Source organism: Somniosus microcephalus, chromosome 4 (assembly GCF_052327205.1).
Source record: "Somniosus microcephalus isolate GS21.2 chromosome 4, FLI_Smic_1.0, whole genome shotgun sequence".
Classification (NCBI taxonomy): Eukaryota; Metazoa; Chordata; class Chondrichthyes; order Squaliformes; family Somniosidae; genus Somniosus; species Somniosus microcephalus.
Window position 1 is genome coordinate 176,923,045 of NC_140990.1, and position 25,223 is coordinate 176,948,267.

General features: G+C 49.2%; 1 protein-coding gene across 1 annotated transcript in view; it reads left to right on the forward strand.

The window, feature by feature from the left end:
• The window catches only part of LOC147120013 (protein mono-ADP-ribosyltransferase PARP12-like), a 77,685-nt gene that overhangs the window by 31,791 nt on the left and 20,671 nt on the right, over positions 1–25,223 (forward strand). The window contains 6 exon segments of the mRNA XM_085985504.1: positions 1,453–1,711; positions 3,143–3,244; positions 7,464–7,584; positions 10,375–10,537; positions 22,070–22,190; positions 22,343–22,439. Of these exon segments, the coding sequence (XP_085841630.1) occupies positions 1,453–1,711; positions 3,143–3,244; positions 7,464–7,584; positions 10,375–10,537; positions 22,070–22,190; positions 22,343–22,439 (863 nt within the window).

A 25,223-nucleotide genomic window follows, 5' to 3' on the forward strand; every position in this document is an offset into this window, starting at 1 on the left:
ACTGCAACTTCAGAGGTTCTATCTTTCTTTGACCGAAGTGGGGGCTCCTGCTCCTGACCATTACCCAATGATGAGCCATAGTCATGCTGCCTGCAAGATTAACTGAGGTATCTGATCAGTTTGTGTTTTCCCACTGATAGCAGTTAGTGGGCCAGAAATTAGGATCGGGGGCTTGCCGCGCGTGCAAGCCCCCGATCTGCACTCACCCTGCGCGCCGACATCTGAAGCCCGGGCCTGCTTGCATTTCCTGTCACAGGCCCGGTTCAGATGTCAGCGCGCAGTGCTTACCTGATCCAGCGGCGTAGCTAGTGCGATGTGCCGGCTGGGATCAGGTGAGCACTCTGCAGCCAATCAGGGGAGGGGAAACTCATTCATGAGTTTGATAGTAAAGACTGTCAAACTCATGAAAAGTACGGGCGTCCAAAAGACTAGTTTAACTTTAATTAAAATTTAAAAAAAATCCCAATAATTAAATAAACTATAAATAACTTTAAAAAAACTATTTAAAACAATTAATAAAATTTTTGAAAAAATTAATTTTTTACAAAATCGGGTCTAAAAATAAACTTACCTTACTGTAACGTCCTTAAAAACAATGAAGCTGTGGAAAAAATGTAATAATTTTAAATAATAGACCACTTACCTTCAAGAATCCACTCCTTACGCCTCCTTTTTTCATTTCTAAAAAGTTCAGGCCCTTGCACACGCGCAAACCTGTCAAAACGAAGGAAGTTCAACGCGTGCGTGCAGAGTCCTGCGCGCATGCGTTGGACCTCTTAACCCCTTGGTTCAATGGAGAGGAAATGCTGGTTTCCCGCGCATGCGCTGTGCATGCTGAAATCTGGCACTTCCAACGGGCCCACGCGTGAGTACACCGTCCGTACTCACGCGTTGGGACCGGAATTACTGGCCCTATATGTAAGAAAGAAAGACTTGCGCCTTTCATAACCTCAGGATGTCCCAAAGTGCTTTACAATCAATTAATTACTTTTGCAATTTAGTCACTGTTGTAATGTAGGAAAAGCAGTAGCCAATTTGCACACAGCAAGGTCCCACAGCGAGGTAATCTTGGTTGAGGGGTGACTATTGTCCAGGACACTGGGGAGAACTCCCCTGCTCTTCTTCGATTAGTGCCGTAGGAGCTTTTTACATCCACCTAAGAGGTTTACCATCTCATCTGAAAGACGACATCTCTGACAGTGCAGCACTCCCTCAGCACTGGCCTGGTTTATATGCTCACGTCCCTGGAGTGGGCTTTGAACCCACAATCTTCTGACTCAGAGGTGAGAGTGCTACCAACTGACACATCCACATATGTAAGAGCATACCCAGGGCAGACTATTTCTACCTCTCTTCACCTGTGGAGGAAATCGCTGCTGTTGCCATTCTACAGTCTTCTGGTTGGACGTATGTATGTTTTAGACTCACGCTCGTGAATTCCTGTCTCTGCAGATTTGCATGTTTTACAACAAGGGCCCTGGTCACTATGGCAGCTGCACCTTCAAGCAGGCTTGCACCAAGCTTCACATTTGCCATCACTTTGTCCAGGGGACCTGCAAGTTTGGGTCAAAATGTAAACGCTCTCATAGTTTCCACGACAATAACTGCTCCACCGTCCTGGAGAATCTGAACACGGAGCTGATCCAACACCTGCAGCAAATATACCAGAACCTCTACAGCATCAAAAACTGCAGGTCCTGCGATGGCGAAGGTAAGTGGGGAAAATCACCGTTTCCCAACCGCAGGTCTGTCCAAACACAGTAAATCACTAAAAACTAGTGGACAGGTGCATAAAATAATGAATAATAATAGGCGAATGAAATGTTGGCCTTTATCTCAAAGGGGCTGAAATACAAAGGGATGGAAGTTATATTAGTTATATAAAGCTCTGGTTAGACCCCACCTGGAGCACTGTGTTCAGTTTTGGGCACCGCACCTCAGGAAGGATATATTGGCCTTGGAGGGGGTGCAGCGCAGATTCACCAGAATGACACCGGGGCTAAAAGGGTTACATTATGAGGACAGGTTGCCGAGACTAGGCTTGTATTCCCTCGAGTATAAATGATTACGGGATGATTGAATTGAGGTGTTTAAGATGATTACAAGAGTTGATGGGGTAGATAGAGAGAGAAACTATTTCCTCTGGTGGGGGGAGTCCAGAACAAGAAGGCAAAACCTTAAAATTAGAGCTAGGCCGTTCAGGGGTGATGTCAGGAAGCACTTCTTCACACAAAGGGTAGTGGAGATCTGGAACTCTCTCCCCCAAAAAGCTGTTGAGGCTGGGGGTCTATTGAAAACTTAAACCCGGACATCAATAGATTTTTATTGTGCTATGGAATCGAGAGTGGGTGGGTGGGGTGGGGGTGGGGGGTGGTGGCGGGTAGATGGAGTTATGCTGCAGATCAGCCATGATCTAATGGAATGGCTCGAGGGGCTGAATGGCCTACTCCCAATCTTACGTTCCTAATACAGTGAAGTGAGAATTTAGTGCTTAGAAAAAAATTCAATGATCAGATAATTCAAATTATAGTTCACACTTTAGGAAGAATGTCAATGCCTTGGAGTGAGTGCAGAGTAGATTGGTACCAGGGATGAGGGACTTTAATTATGCGGAGAGACTAGAGGAGCTGGGATTGTTCTCCTTAGAGCATTGAAAGTTAAGGGGTAATTTAATAGAGGTGTTTTGATAGAGTAAATAAGGATAAACTGTTTGGCACATTTGAGATAATTGGCAAAAGAACCAGAGGGGAGATGAGGATTTTTTTTACACAGCGAGTTGTTCTGATCTGGAATGCACTGTCTGAAAGGGAGGTGGAAGCAGATTCAATAGTTACTTTCAAAAGGGAATTGGATAAATTCTTGAAAAGGATACTCTGCAGGGTAATGGGGGAAAGAGCGGGCGGAGTGTGACTAATTGGATAGCTCTTTCAAAGAGCCGGCACAGGCACGATTGGCCAAATGGCCTCCTGCTGTGCTGTATCATTCTATAAAATGGTCTTCCTCATCTATATTGAATTTTTGTGAACGAGTTAATAAGGAATTCCTCACAGTATTATTGGAATCACTGCCCAAGACGGTCAGGGCGGTTCATCTCAATAAATGACACTGAATTTGTTTCCGTGCTTTGGTCCGCCACCCACAGAGAGGACGCTTCGATCCCGGCAATCTTCCAGCAGCTCCAGCAGCGACTTGGACAGTGAGGAGATCTGTCTGTACTTCGTCAGGAAGAACTGCAGCTTTAAAGGTACTGAAAATCCCAGCACAATCTGGAAAAAAAATGATCCATACTGCATAAAATACACAGCGTTTTTAGATAGACCCAGATCTAAAGGGTGCATTGTGTTTGTGCAGACTGTCCCACCGCAAGCCCTACTCTCACGCTTCGGGATTTTATTGCAGAAAGGATTTTGGAAAGAGCTATATTTAAATGTTGGGTTTTTAAAATGAAGTGTATCTGCACAAGTTTTTTAAATAAAAGCAGCAAAGGTGGCTAATAGGCCAGGCATTGTAGTTGTTTCCCGAAAGACCGATAACAGTATGCAATTCATTAGCTGGTCTCGGTAATCGATAAACACCTCACACCCATTTTTTGGGGAAGTCTCTGGTCCCAGGCAATTGGCAGGAGGAGTTAAAATAGGAACCGAAGCGCAGACCGACAGTCAGGTTTTTAAACAGAATGCTGCGAGGGCAGGCTCTTGCCCAGACTCAGAGGCCAAGGATACTGGAGGGGAGTTAGGAGTTCATTGTGTTTAGTCAACCAGATGGCCCACCAATGTGGAGAACATATAGCATATTTGTTATTTTGTATCGCGTTGTGCACGAGTCCGATCATAACCGATGCTCTGTGCGGTCCCTCATTGCCTGAAATAAATTAGCTTAATGATTGGGTCCAGTGTCAACAGTCTGCCTAATGAAAGATTAGTGAAACACACCTGCGGGCACGTGTGAAAGACATGGGTGTAGAAATTCGCCTTGGGCCACCTGTTACACATCCCGCTTGATATTTACATCTGTTGAAATCAATGGAACTGAGTATCAGGTGGGGAGTATAACGGGTGGCCTGTCTGATACCGCCAGATATCCAATCCATTCATCAAGGGGTTGCGTTATTACTTCACCTGAGTCATGCGATCATACAAGTAAATATTGGGAAGTGTGAATCAACTCTGGAACATAAGGAACGTGGGATCCACTTATGAAAGAAACTGACACCCTTGAAACTGTGAAGGTATCCGAATCAGACTCGAAATCGTAACACTGAGTTCTACACTTTTCCCGTCTGTCTTGGTGACATGTCCTGCTGCCTTCTTGGTGCTAAGGTTGCTGTCATAACTCGTGAGAAGTATGATAGAACAGATTGATAAGATATGCAGTAACATTATGGAAGAGCCAAGTGAGTGAGCTGAGCACTGCCCCTTCCTTATCTGGTTGTCTCCCAGTCTGCTACTGAAGAGTGTAGGCTGAACTGCCTTCTTAAAAGCTGTACCACAGTTTCCAGTGAACTTACACTTGTTTTACAAGGGATTTATGCTAATTTGGGTATGCAAATGAGCTGATATCTCTCCAGACCATCGTGTGTCAGTTGTGGCTCAGTGGGTAGCACCCTTGCTTCTGAATCAGAAGGTTGTGGGTTCATATCCCACTCCAGGGCCTTGAACACAAAAATCTGGGTTGACACTCCAGTGCTGAGGGACTGCTGCACTGTTGGAGGTGCTGTCTTTCAGATAAGGTGTTAAACCACGGCCCTGCCTGCCCTCTTAGGTGGACAGAAAAGATCCTATGGCACTATTTCGAAGAAAAGCGGGGGAGCTATCCCCGGTGTCCTGGCCAATATTTATCCCTCAATCAACATCACTAAAAACAGATTCTCTGGTCATTATCACATTGCTGTTTGTGGGACCTTGCTGTGCGCAAATTGGCTATTGCGTTTCCCACATTACAACAGTGACTGCACCTCATTGGCCATAAAGTGTTTTGGGACATCCGGTGGTCATGAAAGGCGCTACAGAAATGCAAATCTTTCTGCTTTCTTGTTTTTTCAATGGTGTAACAGCGGAGTAACTCACCGCGGGAAAATTCATTCCCATTATTATTTTACACGGAATGAGTTTAAACTCTTGAGCTCTGAGCCTGTGTGCAGACATTGGCCCAGAAATTAGGTTCGTGTCTTGCCGCGCGTGCAAGCCCCCGATGTGCACTTACCCGGCGCGCTGACATTTCAATCCTGGCCCGCATTGCATTTCCTCTCACTGGCCAGCTTCAGGTCCTGCCGCGCTGTGCGTGCGTGACCCAGCGGCGTACTTAGTGCGATGAGCCGGCTGGGATCACGTGAGCACTGGGCAACCAATGGGAGGTTGCAAAAGTTCATTCATGAGTTTGATAGTAAGAACTGTCAAACTCATGAAAACTCCTGGCCCCAAAACACTACTTAAACTTGAAAGAAAATGTTAAAAAACATCGCACTACTTAAATGAACTATAAATAACTGTAAAAAACTATTTTAAACAATTTTAAATTTTGAAAAAAATTATATAAAAAATCGGGGCTAAAAATACACTTACCTTACTGTAAAGTCTTCAAAAATAATGAACCTGTGGAAAAATTTTCTAATTTTACTTAATAGACCACTTACCTGTTAAAAGTAAGTACTTACGGCTGCTTTTTTCACACGTAAAAACCGGAGTCTTTTCCCCACGGGCAACTCTTCAAAAAAAAGGAAGTTCAGCGCGCACGCGCTACCTGAAACCTCGCACGCGTTCCGCCTCTTAACCCCTTGGGTCAGAGGAGAGGAAATGCCGGTTTTCCCCGCATGCGCTGTGCATGCTGAAAACTGGCAATTCCTCCGGGCCCACGCGTGAGTACCCCGTCTGTACTCACGCGTTGGGACAGGAATTACTGGCCCATTGTACTTTGTTATAGACGCAAAACAATCTGAAGATGCTCAGTGCCTCTGATTTCTAGCCTGAAACTGCCCAGCATGCTCCAATCTGCAAACTTCCCCAACCAAACAACAGTTAAACTTGGAATGAACTCAGCCTCTGTTTACTTAACAACTAGACTTTGTGGCTTTAAGAGGAGACAGTTATACCTTAAGTGAATAACTCATTGTGCATTACATAATCTAACACTCCTGTCCTTATAAAACAGTGTATCATCTAATACGCACCGAGCAATGCCATGTGGAGCATCACTCTGGTGATCGTCTAAGAACAGTTCTTTGACACGCTCTTCCTGTCACATCACCAACGTTCTTGCTAACCCACGCAGGCCGCTCACCGGCTTTTAAATGGGAGAAACCGCGCATGCGCGAAAAGTTGAATGGGCCGCGCATGTCACTTAAAGGGACCCCGCACCCCAAAAAAATTAGAGGGAATATTGCACGTCGCACTTTGTTTGTGATATTGCTATGTCTAGCGACCAGAGTAACTCTTCCTCTTCTGATGAGCTGTGCTTTGATGCCCTCACCTATGGTTAGGCAGTGATCCGTGCTTTTTACATGAAGAATGGGCATGGTACAAAGAGGGTTTCTGGTGCCCTGAAACTGTGGGGGTGCAATTGGTCCTGGGTGGTAATGCAAAACGGGTGATAGCGAATCGCCGGTCCGTTTTACACCCGCCTGATTTTCAGCGCAGTCGGTGATGTAGGATTTTACCCACTTTGTAGGATTTCACTCCAATGTCTATAGATTTAAGGGTCAAACCCAGATGGAAGATCAGAAACATAAGTCAACGTGTTGGTAAAATCAACAATGCTTTATTACTTCTATCAATTATTCAATAAACAGTTAACAATAGCAACCTTGAAGGGAGAGTCTATAAAATGCCCAAAACAAAGGGTTAATCACACCCTTGTCCGTGAGGGTACGCTCCTGACGTCTTCTTTCTTCCGGGGCGGTGGACTCCTTCCCTGCCGACTGCAGCCTTTTCTCTTCTAGTGGGTTAAACAGTCCTTTAAACCCTGGCTGCTGGCAAAAACCAAACTTCCCAGTAACCTGCCATCCTCTCTCTGATGCAAAAGCAGTTTTCTAATGTTTGAGGTTCCCACAGTGTCTCAAGGTCTAGCTGGGCAGCTGTCTTCTTTAACTTTGTCCCTTATCTCTGCAAAACTACATTGTCTCAGTTCGACTTCTAAGCAGTTAAGTCAACAATTCTGTGCTCTATACTTTGTTGTCAATACTTTGAACCAAATTCTGCTTTTTGAGCAATCCAGGGTCTCTTTTTAGTTTCCTTAAAACTGGTATTAAAAAGTCCATAATCCTTCAGGCGGAGTGGTAAACGGGCTGCCGATTCACTATCGCCTGTTTTGCCCAAGACCAATTTAAGTCCCTTTATACCCAGAGGAATCACTCCTTTTGAGAGAAGGAGGAGGTGGTAGAATAGGAAAGGAAATTGGAACTATCATGAGACTCTCTAAAGCATAAAATGTGACTCATTTAAACTAAATTCCTCTCATGTCGCACGCAGATCAGTGTATCCGGGTTCACTCCAGGCTCCCTTATCAATGGCAGACTTATGAGCAAGCGTGGAAAGATCTCCCGAACATGGAGCAGATCGAAAAGGATTACTGCGATCCCAGTAAGACCAGGTACATTCTGATGTTTTAACCAGGGTAACTTAACAGTAGCAGAGCACTTTAAATCCTCGCGCAATACTCGGCTGCACTCTTGATGCAAACCAAGGGTATTTGGTGCATCAGTTCATGAGCAAACCCTCAGATCATTTCATTTTACATTAACTCCTGACTTTGACTAGGTAATAACAATGACTGCACTACAAAGAAACCCATTGGTTTTAAGTGTTCTGAGATATCGTGAGGATGTGATCAGGCACTATATAAATGCAACTCATTCTTCAGTCCTTCAGATGTGTAATTCTTGATTAGGTGTCCAGATACAGAAATCACTAACGGCTAGTTCACTGGTACAAAAAATAATCAAAAAGTCAAATGGAATGTTAGCCTTTATCTCACGTGAGCTAGAATACAAAGGGATGGAATTTAAGCTACAGTTATATAAAGTTCTGGTTAGACCCCCTCCTGAAGTACTGTACTGTGTTCAGTTCTGGGCACCACACCTGAAAGGGTTAAATTATGAGGACAGATTGCATAGACTAGTCTTGTATTCCCTCGAGTATAGAAGATTAAGGGGTGATTTAATTGAGATGTTTAAGATGATTAAAGGATTTGATAGGGTAGATAGAGGGAGAAACTGTTTCCTCTGGTGGAGGGAGTCCAGAACAAGGGGGCATAACCTTAAAATTAGAGCTAGGCCGTTCAGGGGTGATGTCAGGAAGCACTTCTTCACACAAAGGGTAGTGAAAATCTGGAACTCTCTCCCCCAAATGACTGCACAGTGTTCAGTGCCATTCACAACTCCTCAGATAATGAAGCAGTCCATGCCCACATGCAACAAGACCTGAACAACGTTCAGGCTTGGGCTGATAAGTGGCAGGTAACATTCGAGCCACAGAACTGCCAGGCAATGACTATCTACAACCACCACCCCATGACATTCAACGGCATTACCATCACCGAAACCCCCACCATCAACATCCTGGGGAGTCACCATTGACCAGAAACTTAACTGGATCAGCCACATAAATACAGTGGCAACAAGAGCAGGTCAGAGGCTGGGTATTCTGCGGCGAGTGTCTCACCTCCTGAATCCCCAAAGCCTTTCGACAAGGCACAAGTAAGGAGTGTGATGGAATACTTTCCACTTGCCTGGATGAGTGCTGCTCCAACTACACTCAAGAAGCTCGACACCATCCAGGACAAAGCAGCCCGCTTGATTGGCACCCCATCCACCACCTTAAACATTCACTCCCTCCACCACCGGTGTACCGTGGCTGCAGTATGTACCAGCTACAAGATGCATTGCAGCAACTCGCCAAGGCTTCTTCGGCAGCACCTCCCAAATCTGCGACCTCTTCCACGTAGAAGGACATGGACAGCAGGCGCATGGGAACACCACCACCTCCAAGTTCCCCTCCAAGTCATACACCATCCTGACTTAGAAGTATATCGTCGATTCTTCATCGTCGCTGGGTCAAAATCCTGGAACTCCCTCCCTAACAGCACTGTGGGGGTACCTTCACCACACAGACTGCAGCGGTTCAAGAAGGTGACTCACCACCATCTTCCAAAGGGCAATTAGGGATGGGCAATAAATGCTGGCCTTGCCAGCGACGTCCACATCCCATAAATGAATAACAAAAAACAAATATATAAAAAACATAATGAGGGCGGTGTCTCAATAAGGCTTTGCCCTGTGAAACTCCTGGTAGATAATGGTGGACATAGTTGAGTGCAGCTAATGGAGTGGTGACTGGCTGAGACTCATGAACTAACGGGGTGATTTTGCCAATGGGGACGTGATGGAAGCGGGACTGCTGCTTGTCGGGTTTTAGTCCCGCCTCCATCGACATCCGGCCAGCTCACGCTATTTTCCCTTGATTGACCTTGTTAAGCCCGCCCAGCGGGCTTAGCCAGCCAATTAAGGGAAAGCCGGTGACAGAGAATGTCAGCGTATGACGTTTCATCTGTCAAAACTTTTTGACAGATTAATTGTCATCGTTTGACATCATTCTCTGTTGTTTGGTGAGTTCTTGTACTCAAGGCTCACGAAACCTATTTCCTGAGCAGAAAGCAGATAGCTGTTGCATCGGAGAATGCAGCAGCCATTCTGTCATCGCTGCCGTGGAGATGCCGGAGCCTCCGGATCCCCAATGATTGTTGCCTGCAGGAAGAAACAAAGGTAAGTAAACTTTTTCTAACACTTTTTACTCACCTCACATACTTACCTCTCCACACTTGCACCCATCACTCACCTCCACAGTGCACTTTTCGACTCCTCTTACCCCCGCAGACCCACTGCTCGCCTTGCTGACCCTGGCGGGGTTTCCCAACGTCAGGAAGCCCGCACTTCTGTTGGAAAAATGGGAATAACCCTCTTAAATGCCTGTTAACAGGCAGTTAAGTGGCTGTAATCCCCTTCCCGCCTCGAGGAGACGGGACCCAGCGCGGGTCGGGTAGCCGCCTCCTGGGAAGATGGCACGGAGGCGGGTTGGGGGCGGGATGGGTACCCACCCCCAGTTTCTGCCATTTTCTAGGCAGTCCTGCCTCCAAACCCGCCTCCCCAGGGCTGGCAAAATCGCCCCCTAAGTGGCTTTTCCCTTATCCCTGTGGTTCTCGACCTTCACCGGTTTTCCAGCTTCTCTTATTCATGATAGAGCTGTCGATTGTGATGCTTCTGTACAGCTAACCATTGACATTTGGCTTTTAGTGGTGTTTTTTTTTGGACCCGTCTCCCTGTGATGGAATCTATTGCAGTTGAAACATAAATATAATCCTGCGTTTGTTATGTTCTTATCACAGATCGGCACTTGTTGATTTTAAAGCCATGGTAAGTGGTTTGAGCCAGGTTAGACGTCTCTCTACAGCCTCCTCAGTTACAAAACCTCCACACTACATCCTCACCACCGAATGGCTCTGGTACTGGAAGGACGAGTATGGAAAGTGGACTGAATATGGGAAGCAGGTGAGTCTTTAGTCTTCCTGTGGTGTTTTGCATCGGATCCCCATAGGTTAACATTGGCCGCTTCAACTAGAACTTCCAGACCAGCAGGGTGACAAAAGAGTGGAAGTTATGTTACAGTTGTATAACACTCTGGTTAGACCCCATTTAGAGTACTGCGTTCAGTTCTGGCCACTGCAGGAAAGGTATACGAGAGAGGGGGTTCAACGCAGACTCACCAGAATGAAACTGGGGCCAAAAGGGTTAAATTATGAGGATGAGTTGCATCGACTAGGCTTGTGTTCCCTGGAGTATAGAAGTTTAAAGGGGGTGATCCAATTGAGGTGCTTAAGATGATTAAAGGATTTGATAGGATAGATAGAGAGAAACTATTTCCTCAGATGGGAGAATCCAGAACAAGGGGGCATAACCTTAAAATAAGAGCTAGGCCGTTCAGGGGTGATGTCAGGAAGCACTTCTTCACACAAAGGGTAGTGGAAATCTGGAACTCTCTCCCCCAAAAAGCTGTTGAGGCTGAGGGTCAATTGAAAATGTCAAAACTGAGATTGCTGGATTTTTGTTAGGCAAGGGTATTAAGGGTAACAGAACCAAGGTGGGTAGATAGACTCAAGATACAGATCAGCCACGATTTAATTGAATGGCGGAACAGGCTCAAGGGGCTGAATGGCCTCCTCCTGTTCCTATGTTCCAGTGAAGCAATTTTCTGAAGTACATCCGAAGACAGGTGGCTACGCTGGATGTAAGTTAAATAAAGAGGGACAGAACACATCTTTACCATCTCACCAAAATTTGGATTTAATTCATCCCATAAATAAATAAAAGGACCTGTAATAGGCTGTCCCCTAAACAGAAGCAAGTGCCCAGCAGAAGCAATTATAACTTTTTATTAATGCTGGAAGTTGTCTAGTTTCACAACATTTCAAACCAAATCCCAGACCGTGGTTCATTGGGCTAAAGTAAGTCCCAAGTTTGACCCCTAGTTTGTCCTCAGAAGCCAGTGGGAGCAGGAACATAGTGAAGTGGCTCAGGACAAGTTCAGATTTGACTGTGATGTTTTCCTTTCCCCTCTCCACTCACACACACACACACAATCGGACCCTCTCCACACACACACACACAATCGGACCCTCTCCACTCACACGCACACAATCGGACCCTCTCCACACACACACACACAATCGGACCCTCTCCACACACACACACACACAATCGGACCCTCTCCACACACACACACACACACAATCGGACCCTCTCCACACACACACACACAATCGGACCCTCTCCACACACACACACACAATCGGACCCTCTCCACTCACACGCACACAATCGGACCCTCTCCACACACACACACACAATCGGACCCTCTCCACACACACACACACACACAATCGGACCCTCTCCACACACACACACACACAATCGGACCCTCTCCACACACACACACACAATCGGACCCTCTCCACACACACACACACAATCGGACCCTCTCCACACACACACACACACACAATCGGACCCTCACACACACACACACACAATCGGACCCTCTCCACACACACACACACAATCGGACCCTCTCCACACACACACACACAATCGGACCCTCACACACACACACACACAATCGGACCCTCACACACACACACACACAATCGGACCCTCTCCACACACACACACACAATCGGACCCTCACACACACACACACACAATCGGACCCTCTCCACACACACACACACAATCGGACCCTCTCCACTCACACACACACAATCGGACCCTCACACACACACACACACAATCGGACCCTCTCCACACACACACACACAATCGGACCCTCTCCACACACACACACACACAATCGGACCCTCTCCACTCACACACACACAATCGGACCCTCTCCACACACACACACACAATCGGACCCTCTCCACACACACACACACAATCGGACCCTCTCCACACACACACACACAATCGGACCCTCACACACACACACACACAATCGGACCCTCTCCACTCACACACACACAATCGGACCCTCTCCACACACACACACACACACAATCGGACCCTCTCCACACACACACACACAATCGGACCCTCTCCACACACACACACACACAATCGGACCCTCTCCACTCACACACACACAATCGGACCCTCTCCACACACACACACACACAATCGGACCCTCTCCACTCACACACACACAATCGGACCCTCTCCACACACACACACACAATCGGACCCTCTCCACTCACACACACACACAATCGGACCCTCTCCACACACACACACACAATCGGACCCTCTCCACTCACACACACACACAATCGGACCCTCTCCACACACACACACACAATCGGACCCTCTCCACACACACACACACAATCGGACCCTCTCCACACACACACACACAATCGGACCCTCTCCACACACACGCACACACAATCGGACCCTCTCCACTCACACACACACAATCGGACCCTCTCCACACACACACACACAATCGGACCCTCTCCACACACACACACACAATCGGACCCTCTCCACTCACACACACACACAATCGGACCCTCTCCACTCACACACACACAATCGGACCCTCTCCACACACACACACAATCGGACCCTCACACACACACACACACAATCGGACCCTCTCCACTCACACACACACAATCGGAGCCTCTCCACACACACACACACACAATCGGACCCTCTCCACTCACACACACACAATCGGACCCTCTCCACACACACACACACAATCGGACCCTCTCCACACACACACACATTCGGACCCTCTCCACACACACACACAATCGGACCCTCTCCACACACACACACAATCGGACCCTCTCCACACACACACACACAATCGGACCCTCTCCACACACACACACACAATCGGACCCTCTCCACACACACGCACACAATCGGACCCTCTCCACTCACACACACACAATCGGACCCTCTCCACACACACACACACAATCGGACCCTCTCCACACACACACACACATTCGGACCCTCTCCACACACACACACACAATCGGACCCTCTCCACACACACACACACAATCGGACCCTCTCCACACACACGCACACAATCGGACCCTCTCCACACACACACACACACAATCGGACCCTCACTCACACACACACACACAATCGGACCCTCTCCACACACACACACACAATCGGACCTTCTCCACACACACACACACACACACAATCGGACCCTCTCCACACACACACACATTCGGACCCTCTCCACACACACACACACACACACACACACACAATCGGACCCTCTACACACACACACACAATCGGACCCTCTCCACACACACACACACACACAATCGGACCCTCTCCACACACACACACAATCGGACCCTCTCCACACACACACACACACAATCGGACCCTCTCCACACACACACACACACAATCGGACCCTCTCCACACACACACACACACACACAATCGGACCCTCTCCACACACACACACACACACACAATCGGACCCTCTCCACACACACACACACAATCGGACCCTCTCCACACACACACATAATCGGACCCTCTCCACACACACACACACACACACAATCGGACCCTCTCCACACACACACACACAATCGGACCCTCTCCACACACACACACACACAATCGGACCCTCTCCACACACACACACACACACACAATCGGACCCTCTCCACACACACACACACAATCGGACCCTCTCCACACACACACACACAATCGGACCCTCTCCACACACACACACACACAATCGGACCCTCTCCACACACACACACACACACAATCGGACCCTCTCCACACACACACACACACACACAATCGGACCCTCTCCACTCACACACACACACACACAATCGGACCCTCTCCACACACACACACACACACACAATCGGACCCTCTCCACTCACACACACACACAATCGGACCCTCTCCACACACACACACACAATCGGACCCTCCCCACACACACACACACAATCGGACCCTCTCCACACACACACAATCGGACCCTCTCCACACACACGCACACAATCGGACCCTCTCCACACACACACACACAATCGGACCCTCTCCACTCACACACACACACAATCGGACCCTCTCCACACACACACACACAATCGGACCCTCCCCACACACACACACACAATCGGACCCTCTCCACACACACACAATCGGACCCTCTCCACACACACGCACACAATCGGACCCTCTCCACACACACACACACACACACAATCGGACCCTCTCCACACACACACCCACAATCGGACCCTCTCCACACACACACAATCGGACCCTCTCCACACACACGCACACAATCGGACCCTCTCCACACACACACACACACAATCGGACCCTCTCCACACACACACACACACACACACAATCGGACCCTCTCCACACACACACACACACACACACACACACACACACAATCGGACCCTCTCCACACACACACACGCACACAATCGGACCCTCTCCACACACACACACACACAATCGGACCCTCTCCACACACACGCACACAATCGGACCCTCTCCACACACACACACACACACACACACACACACACACACAATCGGACCCGCTCCACACACACACACACACAATCGGACCCTCTCCACACACACACACGCACAATCGGACCCTCTCCACACACACACACACAATCGGACCCTCACCACACACACACACACAATCGGACCCTCTCCACACACACACACACACACACACACACACACACACACACACACACACACACAATCGGACCCTCTCCACTCACACACACAATCGGACCCTCTCCACACACACACACACAATCGGACCCTCACCACACACACACACACACACACACACAATCGGACCCTCTCCACACACACACACAATCGGACCCTCTCCACACACACACAATCGGACCCTCTCCACACACACACACACAATCGGACCCTCTCCACACACACACACACAATCGGACCCTCTCCACACACACGCACACAATCGGACCCTCTCCAATCACACACACACAATCGGACCCTCTCCACACACACACACACAATCGGACCCTCTCCACACACACACACATTCGGACCCTCTCCACACACACACACACAATCGGACCCTCTCCACACACACACACACAATCGGACCCTCTCCACACACACGCACACAATCGGACCCTCTCCACACACACACACACAATCGGACCCTCTCCACACACACACACACAATCGGACCCTCACACACACACACACACACACAATCGGACCCTCTCCACACACACACACGCACACACACACACAATCGGACCCTCTCCACACACACACACACAATCGGACCCTCTCCACACACACACACAATCGGACCCTCTCCACACACACACACACACACAATCGGACCCTCTCCACACACACACACACACACACACACAATCGGACCCTCTCCACACACACACACACAATCGGACCCTCTCCACACACACACACACACACACAATCGGACCCTCTCCACACACACACACACAATCGGACCCTCTCCACACACACACACACAATCGGACCCTCTCCACACACACACACACAATCGGACCCTCTCCACACACACACACACACACACACACACAATCGGACCCTCTCCACACACACACACACACACACAATCGGACCCTCTCCACTCACACACACACACACAATCGGACCCTCTCCACACACACACACACACACACACAATCGGACCCTCTCCACTCACACACACACACAATCGGACCCTCTCCACACACACACACACACAATCGGACCCTCCCCACACACACACACACAATCGGACCCTCTCCACACACACACAATCGGACCCTCTCCACACACACACAATCGGACCCTCTCCACACACACACAATCGGACCCTCTCCACACACACGCACACAATCGGACCCTCTCCACACACACAAACACACACACACACACACAATCGGACCCTCTCCACACACACACACACAATCGGACCCTCTCCACACACACACAATCGGACCCTCTCCACACACACGCACACAATCGGACCCTCTCCACACACACACACACACAATCGGACCCTCTCCACACACACACACACACACACACACACAATCGGACCCTCTCCACACACACACACACACACACACACACACACACACACACACACAATCGGACCCTCTCCACACACACACACGCACACAATCGGACCCTCTCCACACACACACACACACACAATCGGACCCTCTCCCCACACACGCACACAATCGGACCCTCTCCACACACACACACACACACGCACACAATCGGACCCGCTCCACACACACACACACACAATCGGACCCTCTCCACACACACACACACACAATCGGACCCTCTCCACACACACACACACAATCGGACCCTCACCACACACACACACACAATCGGACCCTCTCCACACACACACACACACACACACACACAATCGGACCCTCTCCACACACACACACACACACAATCGGACCCTCTCCACACACACACACACACACAATCGGACCCTCTCCACACACACACACACAATCGGACCCTCACCACACACACACACACACACAATCGGACCCTCTCCACACACACACACAATCGGACCCTCACCACACACAGACACACACACAATCAGACCCTCTCCACACACACACACACACAATCGGACACTCTCCACACACACACAATCGGACACTCTCCACACACGCACACACAATCGGACCCTCTCCACACACACACACACACAATCGGACCCTCTCCACACACACACACACAATCGGACCCTCACCACACACACACACACACAATCGGACCCTCTCCACACACACACACAATCGGACCCTCTCCACACACACACACACACACACACACACACACACAATCGGACCCTCTCCACACACACACACAATCGGACCCTCTCCACACACACACACACACACACACACACAATCGGACCCTCACCACACACACACAATCGGACCCTCTCCACGCACACACATACACACAATCGGACCCTCTCCACACACACACACACACACACAATCGGACCCTCTCCACACACACACACACACACACACAATCGGACCCTCTCCACACACACACACGCAATCGGACCCTCTCCACACACACACACACACAATCGGACCCTCTCCACACACACACACACACACAATCGGACCCTCTCCACACACACACACACACACACACACACAATCGGACCCTCTCCACACACAGACACACAATCGGACCCTCTCCACACACACACACACACACACACAATCGGACCCTCTCCACACACACACACAATCGGACCCTCTCCACACACACACACACACACACACAATCGGACCCTCTCCACACACACACTCACACACAATCGGACCCTCTCCACACACACACACACACAATCGGACCCTCTCCACACACACACTCACACACACACAATCGGACCCTCTCCACTCACACACACACACAATCGGACCCTCTCCACACACACACACACAAAATCGGACCCTCTCCACACACACACATACAATCGGACCCTCTTCACACACACACACACACACACACACACACACAATCGGACCCTCTTCACTCACACACACACAATCGGTCCCTCTTCACACACACACACACACACACACACACACACAAGCGGACCCTCTCCACTCACACACACACAATCGGACTCTCTCCACACACACACACACACAATCGGACCCTTTCCACTCACACACACACAATCGGACCCTCTTTTCACACACACACACACACAATCGGACCCACTCTCTATGTACACGCACACACACACACACACACTCGGACCCTCTCCACTCACACACGCACAATCGGACCCTCTCCACACACGCACACACAATCAGACACTCTCCACACACACCTATACACAATCGGACTCTCTCCACTCACACACACACAATCGGACTCTCTCCACACACACACACACACACACACAATCGGACTCTCTCCACACACACACACACACACACACACACACACACACACACACACACACAATCGGACCCTCTCCACACACACACACGCACACAATCGGACCCTCTCCACACACACACACACACAATCGGACCCTCACCACACACACACACACACACACACACACACACACACAATCGGACCCTCTCCACTCACACACACAATCGGACCCTCTCCACACACACACACACAATCGGACCCTCACCACACACACACACACACACACACACAATCGGACCCTCTCCACTCACACACACAATCGGATCCTCTCCGCGCACACACACACAATCGGATCCTCTCCATGCACACACACACAATCGGACCCTCTCCACTCACACACACACAATCGGACCCTCTCCACACACACACACACACACACACACACAATCGGACCCTCTCCACACACACACTCACACACAATCGGACCCTCTCCACACACACACACACACACACAATCGGACCCTCTCCACACACACACTCACACACACACAATCGGACCCTCTCCACTCGCACACACACACAATCGGACCCTCTCCACACACACACACACAAAATCGGACCCTCTCCACACACACACACACACACACACACACAAGCGGACCCTCTCCACTCACACACACACAATCGGTCCCTCTTCACACACACACACACACACACACAAGCGGACCCTCTCCACTCACACACACACAATCGGACTCTCTCCACACACACACACACAATCGGACCCTTTCCACTCACACACACACAATCGGACCCTCTTTTCACACACACACACACACAATCGGACGCACTCTCTATACACACACACACACACACACACAAGCGGACCCTCTCCACTCACACACACACAATCGGACTCTCTCCACACACACACACACAATCGGACCCTTTCCACTCACACACACACAATCGGACCCTCTTTTCACACACACACACACACACACACAATCGGACCCACTCTCTATACACACACACACACACACACACACTCGGACCCTCTCCACTCACACACGCACAATCGGACCCTCTCCACACACACGCACACACAATCAGACACTCTCCACACACACCTATACACAATCGGACTCTCTCCACTCACACACGCACAATCGGACTCTCTCCACACACACACACACACACAATCGGACTCTCTCCACACACACACACACACACACACACACAATCGGACCCTCACCACACACACACACACACACACACACACACACACACACAATCGGACCCTCTCCACACACACACACGCACACAATCGGACCCTCTCCACACACACACACACACACACACAATCGGACCCTCACCACACACACACACACACACACACACAATCGGACCCTCTCCACTCACACACACAATCCGTCCCTCTCCACACACACACACACAATCGGACCCTCACCACACACACACACACACACACACACAATCGGACCCTCTCCACTCACACACACAATCGGATCCTCTCCACGCACACACACACAATCGGATCCTCTCCACGCACACACACACAATCAGACCCTCGCCACTCACACACACACAATCGGACCCTCTCCACACACACACACACAATCGGACCCTCTCCACGCACACACACACAATCGGACCCTCTCCACTCACACACACACAATCGGACCCTCTCCACACACACACACACAATCGGACCCTCTCCACGCACACACACACAATCGGACCCTCTCCACTCACACACACACAATCGGACCCTCTCCACGCACACACACACAATCGGACCATCTCCACTCACACACACACAATCGGACCCTCTCCACGCACACACACACAATCGGACCCTCTCCACACACACGCACACAATCGGACCCTCTCCACACACACACACACACAATCGGACCCTCTCCACACACACACACACAATCGGACCCTCTCCACTCACACACACACAATCGGACCCTCTCCACACACACACACACACACACAATCGGACCCTCTCCACACACACACACACACACAATCGGACCCTCTCCACACACACACACACACAATCGGACCCTCTCCACTCACACACACACACAATCGGACCCTCTCCACGCACACACACACAATCGGACCCTCTCCACTCACACACACACAATCGGACCCTCTCCACACACACACACACAATCGGACCCTCTCCACGCACACACACACAATCGGACTCTCTCCACACTCACACACACACAATCGGACCCTCTCCACACACACACACACACACACACACACACACAATCGGACCCTCTCCACACACACATACAATCGGACCCTCACCACACACACACACACAATCGGACCCTCTCCACACACACACACACAATCGGACCCTCTCCACACACACACACACACAATCGGACCCTCTCTACACACACACACACACACACACACACACAATCGGATAGCCTGCCAAACTCACTGTTGAAGCTCACACACACAAACAGTGATTACTTGTACAAATTAGTAGAGGTGGTGGGTGTGTCGGGTGGGTCGGGGGGGGCAGCAGCAGTGCATGTGGAGCCAAAACCTCAGCAAGCATCACAAGTATCAGCAGCTTCAGAAAATGAGCGACCAAAATGGCGAGGGGAAATGTTTGCTGAAAATCCATGTACTTTACATGCCCAGCCCTACATAGTGCCGTTTTATTATCCAGAGCCATACATAGTGCTGTGTAATTATCTGGAGACCTACATAGTGTCATGTTATTATCTAAAGAGCTACATAGCATCATATCATTACCTAGAGACTTAAGTAATATCATATTATTGACCCATCATTTGCTGTCAAAATAACGGTGATGCTAATGGTGCTTGCCGTTATTTCCGCGCAAATCCTGCAGCAACTTCAGGCGAGGGGCTGATCCACGATTAAACTGGAAATCCAAAAGTTGCTGTCGAGATGCGCCACTCTGCCATTAGCTTTGTGAAAACGGCAGCATGCTGTCTGCCCCACCATTGAAATGTATTGAGTGGCGTGAAGTTGCTGTATTTGGGCGGTAGATGCGAACTAAACTCACCACATTGATCTAGATATCTACGTAGTGTCATGTTATTATCGATAGATCTACACAGTGTCATGTTATTAGGTAGAAATCTGTTGGGTGTAGTATTATAACCGAGAGCCCTGCCCAGCGTCATATTATTACCTATTTCAGATTATTACCTATTGCTGTCAGAAGGAAGGCTGCAGAACCTTCTCCTTGCAGAAAGAAGGATGAATTTACTGAGGTTGTGCCTCGAGCATGGAGCCTCACCAGATAGGAGCGCAGGTTGGAGCTAGTACTGTAAGGTTGCAGCATCAGTCTCTGACCAGCCCTCCCATGTGGTGAGGCTCGTGCTGGGACCGCAGCCTCTATGATCTCGCCTTTCGATTTCTGAGCCACTGGATGGGCAACTCCTGACTGATAGGTTACATTCTGTATAACAGGGAGAGCTGCACCGTGCTGCAAGCACAACATCCCTAGACCTGGAGAAGGAATATTTGGCAGACAGCAGCGGGAAAGTGGAATTCAGTGCAGGAAAAAACCAATATGTGCTGAACTTTAAAGGTACAGTCACTTTAAGGAAACTGATTTCAATTATCTGGCGTAGAGAAAACGTTCCTAAGAAATCTTAAAATTACAAGCCAAGTTTTTCTTTCTCTGAGTAAAAGACTATCATTGTCTGATTTCTATCTCTCTCCCCCCTCCTCCCCATTTAGAAATGTGTCAAAAAAACTCACGTATCGGCACTGAAAGAGAAGTCCGCAGGAGGCCGAAGTTCATCTCTGAACAGGATGTGGACAGTCAGATACAAAAGTACGTAACACCCGTCAACGGCCTACCTAAGGAGGCCTTTGAGTATAGCCTGCGTCACTTAAGAGATAAGTACAGACGGGGACGATCACTGGGCACCATCTTAGCTCATCCAGAGAGCTCTGCAGTATCTGATTGATTCCAAGGGATTGCCTCCGTTGACCTCGGTGGAAATCGATTCCAGGCGTTGATCAATCATCCTTTACGTGAAGAGAACTTTGGTTTTAAACTTGTCTTTCACCAGTTTAACTAAACCTGCTCGCCCTGTTATTGCGGCACAACTCGAAGCAATACTGCGTATTTTCTATACTGATTACTTCCTTGCATGTGTCTATAAGGCCTCGCTCAGTTGCCTCTTTTCAAGGTGGACTAGCCCAACTCTTTCCTCACGGTTCAGTGCTCTGGCACTAGGGATCAGCTTTGTGTTCGGAGCTTGAAGGTGCCTTGGTGATTTGCCCCATAATCTGAAACATTCTGGGAGGAGATACAGTCCCTGTCGCTTAAACCGCCCACGTTTAAATTGGGCAACTGGCGCTGACCAGTTCCCATTATTGTCGACTACAAAGCCATCCCTTACAGCGTGTTTAGAGTGCCGGCTGTTTCGGGCAAAAACAGGAGTTCAGTGAGTAGACGGCACCTCGTTAAGGTAAACTTCTACGTCAATTACACGATTAATTAAATTCTGTCAGCTGTGGCTCAGTGGGTAGCACTCTTGTCAGAAGGTCATGGGTTCAAGTCCCACTCTGGAGACCTGAGCGCAAAATCTGGGCTGACACTCCCAGTGCAATACTGAGGGAGTGCTGCACTGTCTGAGGTGCCATCTTTCAGATGAGACATTAAACCGAGGTCCCCCTCTTAGGATCCCAGGGCAATATTCGAAGAACAGAAGGGAATTTCCCCCTGGTGTCCTGGGCCAAGATGTATCCTTCAACCAACATCACTAAAACAAATTATCTGGTTAATATCACATTGCTGTTTGTGGGATCTTTCTGTGCACAAATTGGCTGCCGCGTTTCCTACATTACAACAGTGACTACACTTCAAAAAGTATTTAATGGGCTGCAAAAAGCTTTGGGATGTCCTGAGGTCATAAAAGCTGCTATATAAATGCAAGTCTTTCTTTTCTTTCTGACAATAACCCAACCGAACAGTTTAAGTGCAGCTAAACCAACTAGTATTTTAATACTAGACAATTTGTTTCTTTGATATTTTGTTTGTCATCTGCTCCCGCTGCCATGCTTCAGTTGAGTTCAAGTTCCTCTGCTGTTCTTAAGCAGGCAATCATTGTGAGAGAAGCAAGTTGAGGCAAACAAGTTATACAGAATTTCTACACAAACTACCAATGGCACTATGTACAGGTTCTCATGAAGGAATTTGTTTTGTCCATTTCAAGGTTTAGTTAGTGTCAGAACTGTTCATCGCGTATAGCGGGCAAGTCGTATTAGCACCAACACGCCTGCGATAAGTGGTGGGAACTGTACCTGTCAGTTCTCTCCACCCTGTTTGAGGCTTTAGAAACTTTCAGTTAGGGGCAGCAGCTACTTTGGGTAGAACTTGCTCTCCTTGCACCCCCCCCCCCATCCTGTGACATCATGAAATGACACCATAATTATCAGCAATGGCTTCTCTTCCTGCTCCCGCACCGTTACCTCTGGAGTCCCCCAAGGATCTATCCTTGGCCCCCTCCTATTTCTCATCTACGTGCTGCCCCTCAGAGACATCATCCGAAAACACAGCATCAGTTTCCACATGAACACTGACGACACTCAGCTCTACCTCATCACCATCTCTCTCGACCCCTCTACTGTCTCTGCTTTGTCACGCTGCTTGTCCGTCATCCATTAATGGATGAGCAGAAATTTCTGAATATTGGGAAGACTGAAGCCATTGTCTTCAGTCCCCGCCACAAACTCCGTTCCCTGGCCACCGACTCCACCCCTCTCCCTGTTCATTGTCTGAGGCTAAACCAGATCGTTTGCAACCTTGGTGTCATATTTGACTCCGAGATGAGCTTCCAACCATATATCCACTGCATCACCGAGACCAGCTCCCTAACATCGCCCGACTCCGCCCCTGCCTCAGCTCATCTGCTGCTGAAACCCTCATCCATGCCTTTGTTACCTCTAGACTCGACTATTCCAATGCTTTTCTGGTTGGCCTTCCACTGTACATAAACTTGAGCTCATCCAAAACTCTGCTGCCTGTGTCTTAACTCGCACCAAGTTCCGTTCACCCATCACCCCTGTGCTCGCTGACCTACATTGGCTCCCGGTCAGGCAACGCCTCAATTTCAAAATTCTCATGTTCAAATTCCTCCATGGCCTCGCCCCTCCCTATCTCTGTAACCTCCGCCATCTCTACAACCATCCAAGATCTCTGCGCTTCTCTAATTCTGGCCTCTTGCGCATCCCTGATTTTAATCGCTCCACCATTGGTGGCCGTGCCTTCAGCCCCTGGGCCCCAAGCTCTGGATTTCCCTCCCTAAACCTCTCCGCCTCTCTCTCTCCTTTAAGATGCTCCTTAAAACCTACCTCTTTGACCACCTGTCCAAGTATCTCATTATGTGGCTCGGTGTCATGGAATGTTTTAGTACGTTAAAGGCGCCATACAAATGCAAGTTGTTGTTGTTAATAGAGATCCTTGAAAAGAAAAGAAAGACTTGCATTTATACAGTGCCTTTCACAACTTCAAGATGTCCCAAAGCGCTTTACAGCCAACGAAGAACTCTTTGAAGTGTAGTCACTGTTGTAATGTAGGAAACACGGCAGCCAATTTGCGCACAGCAAG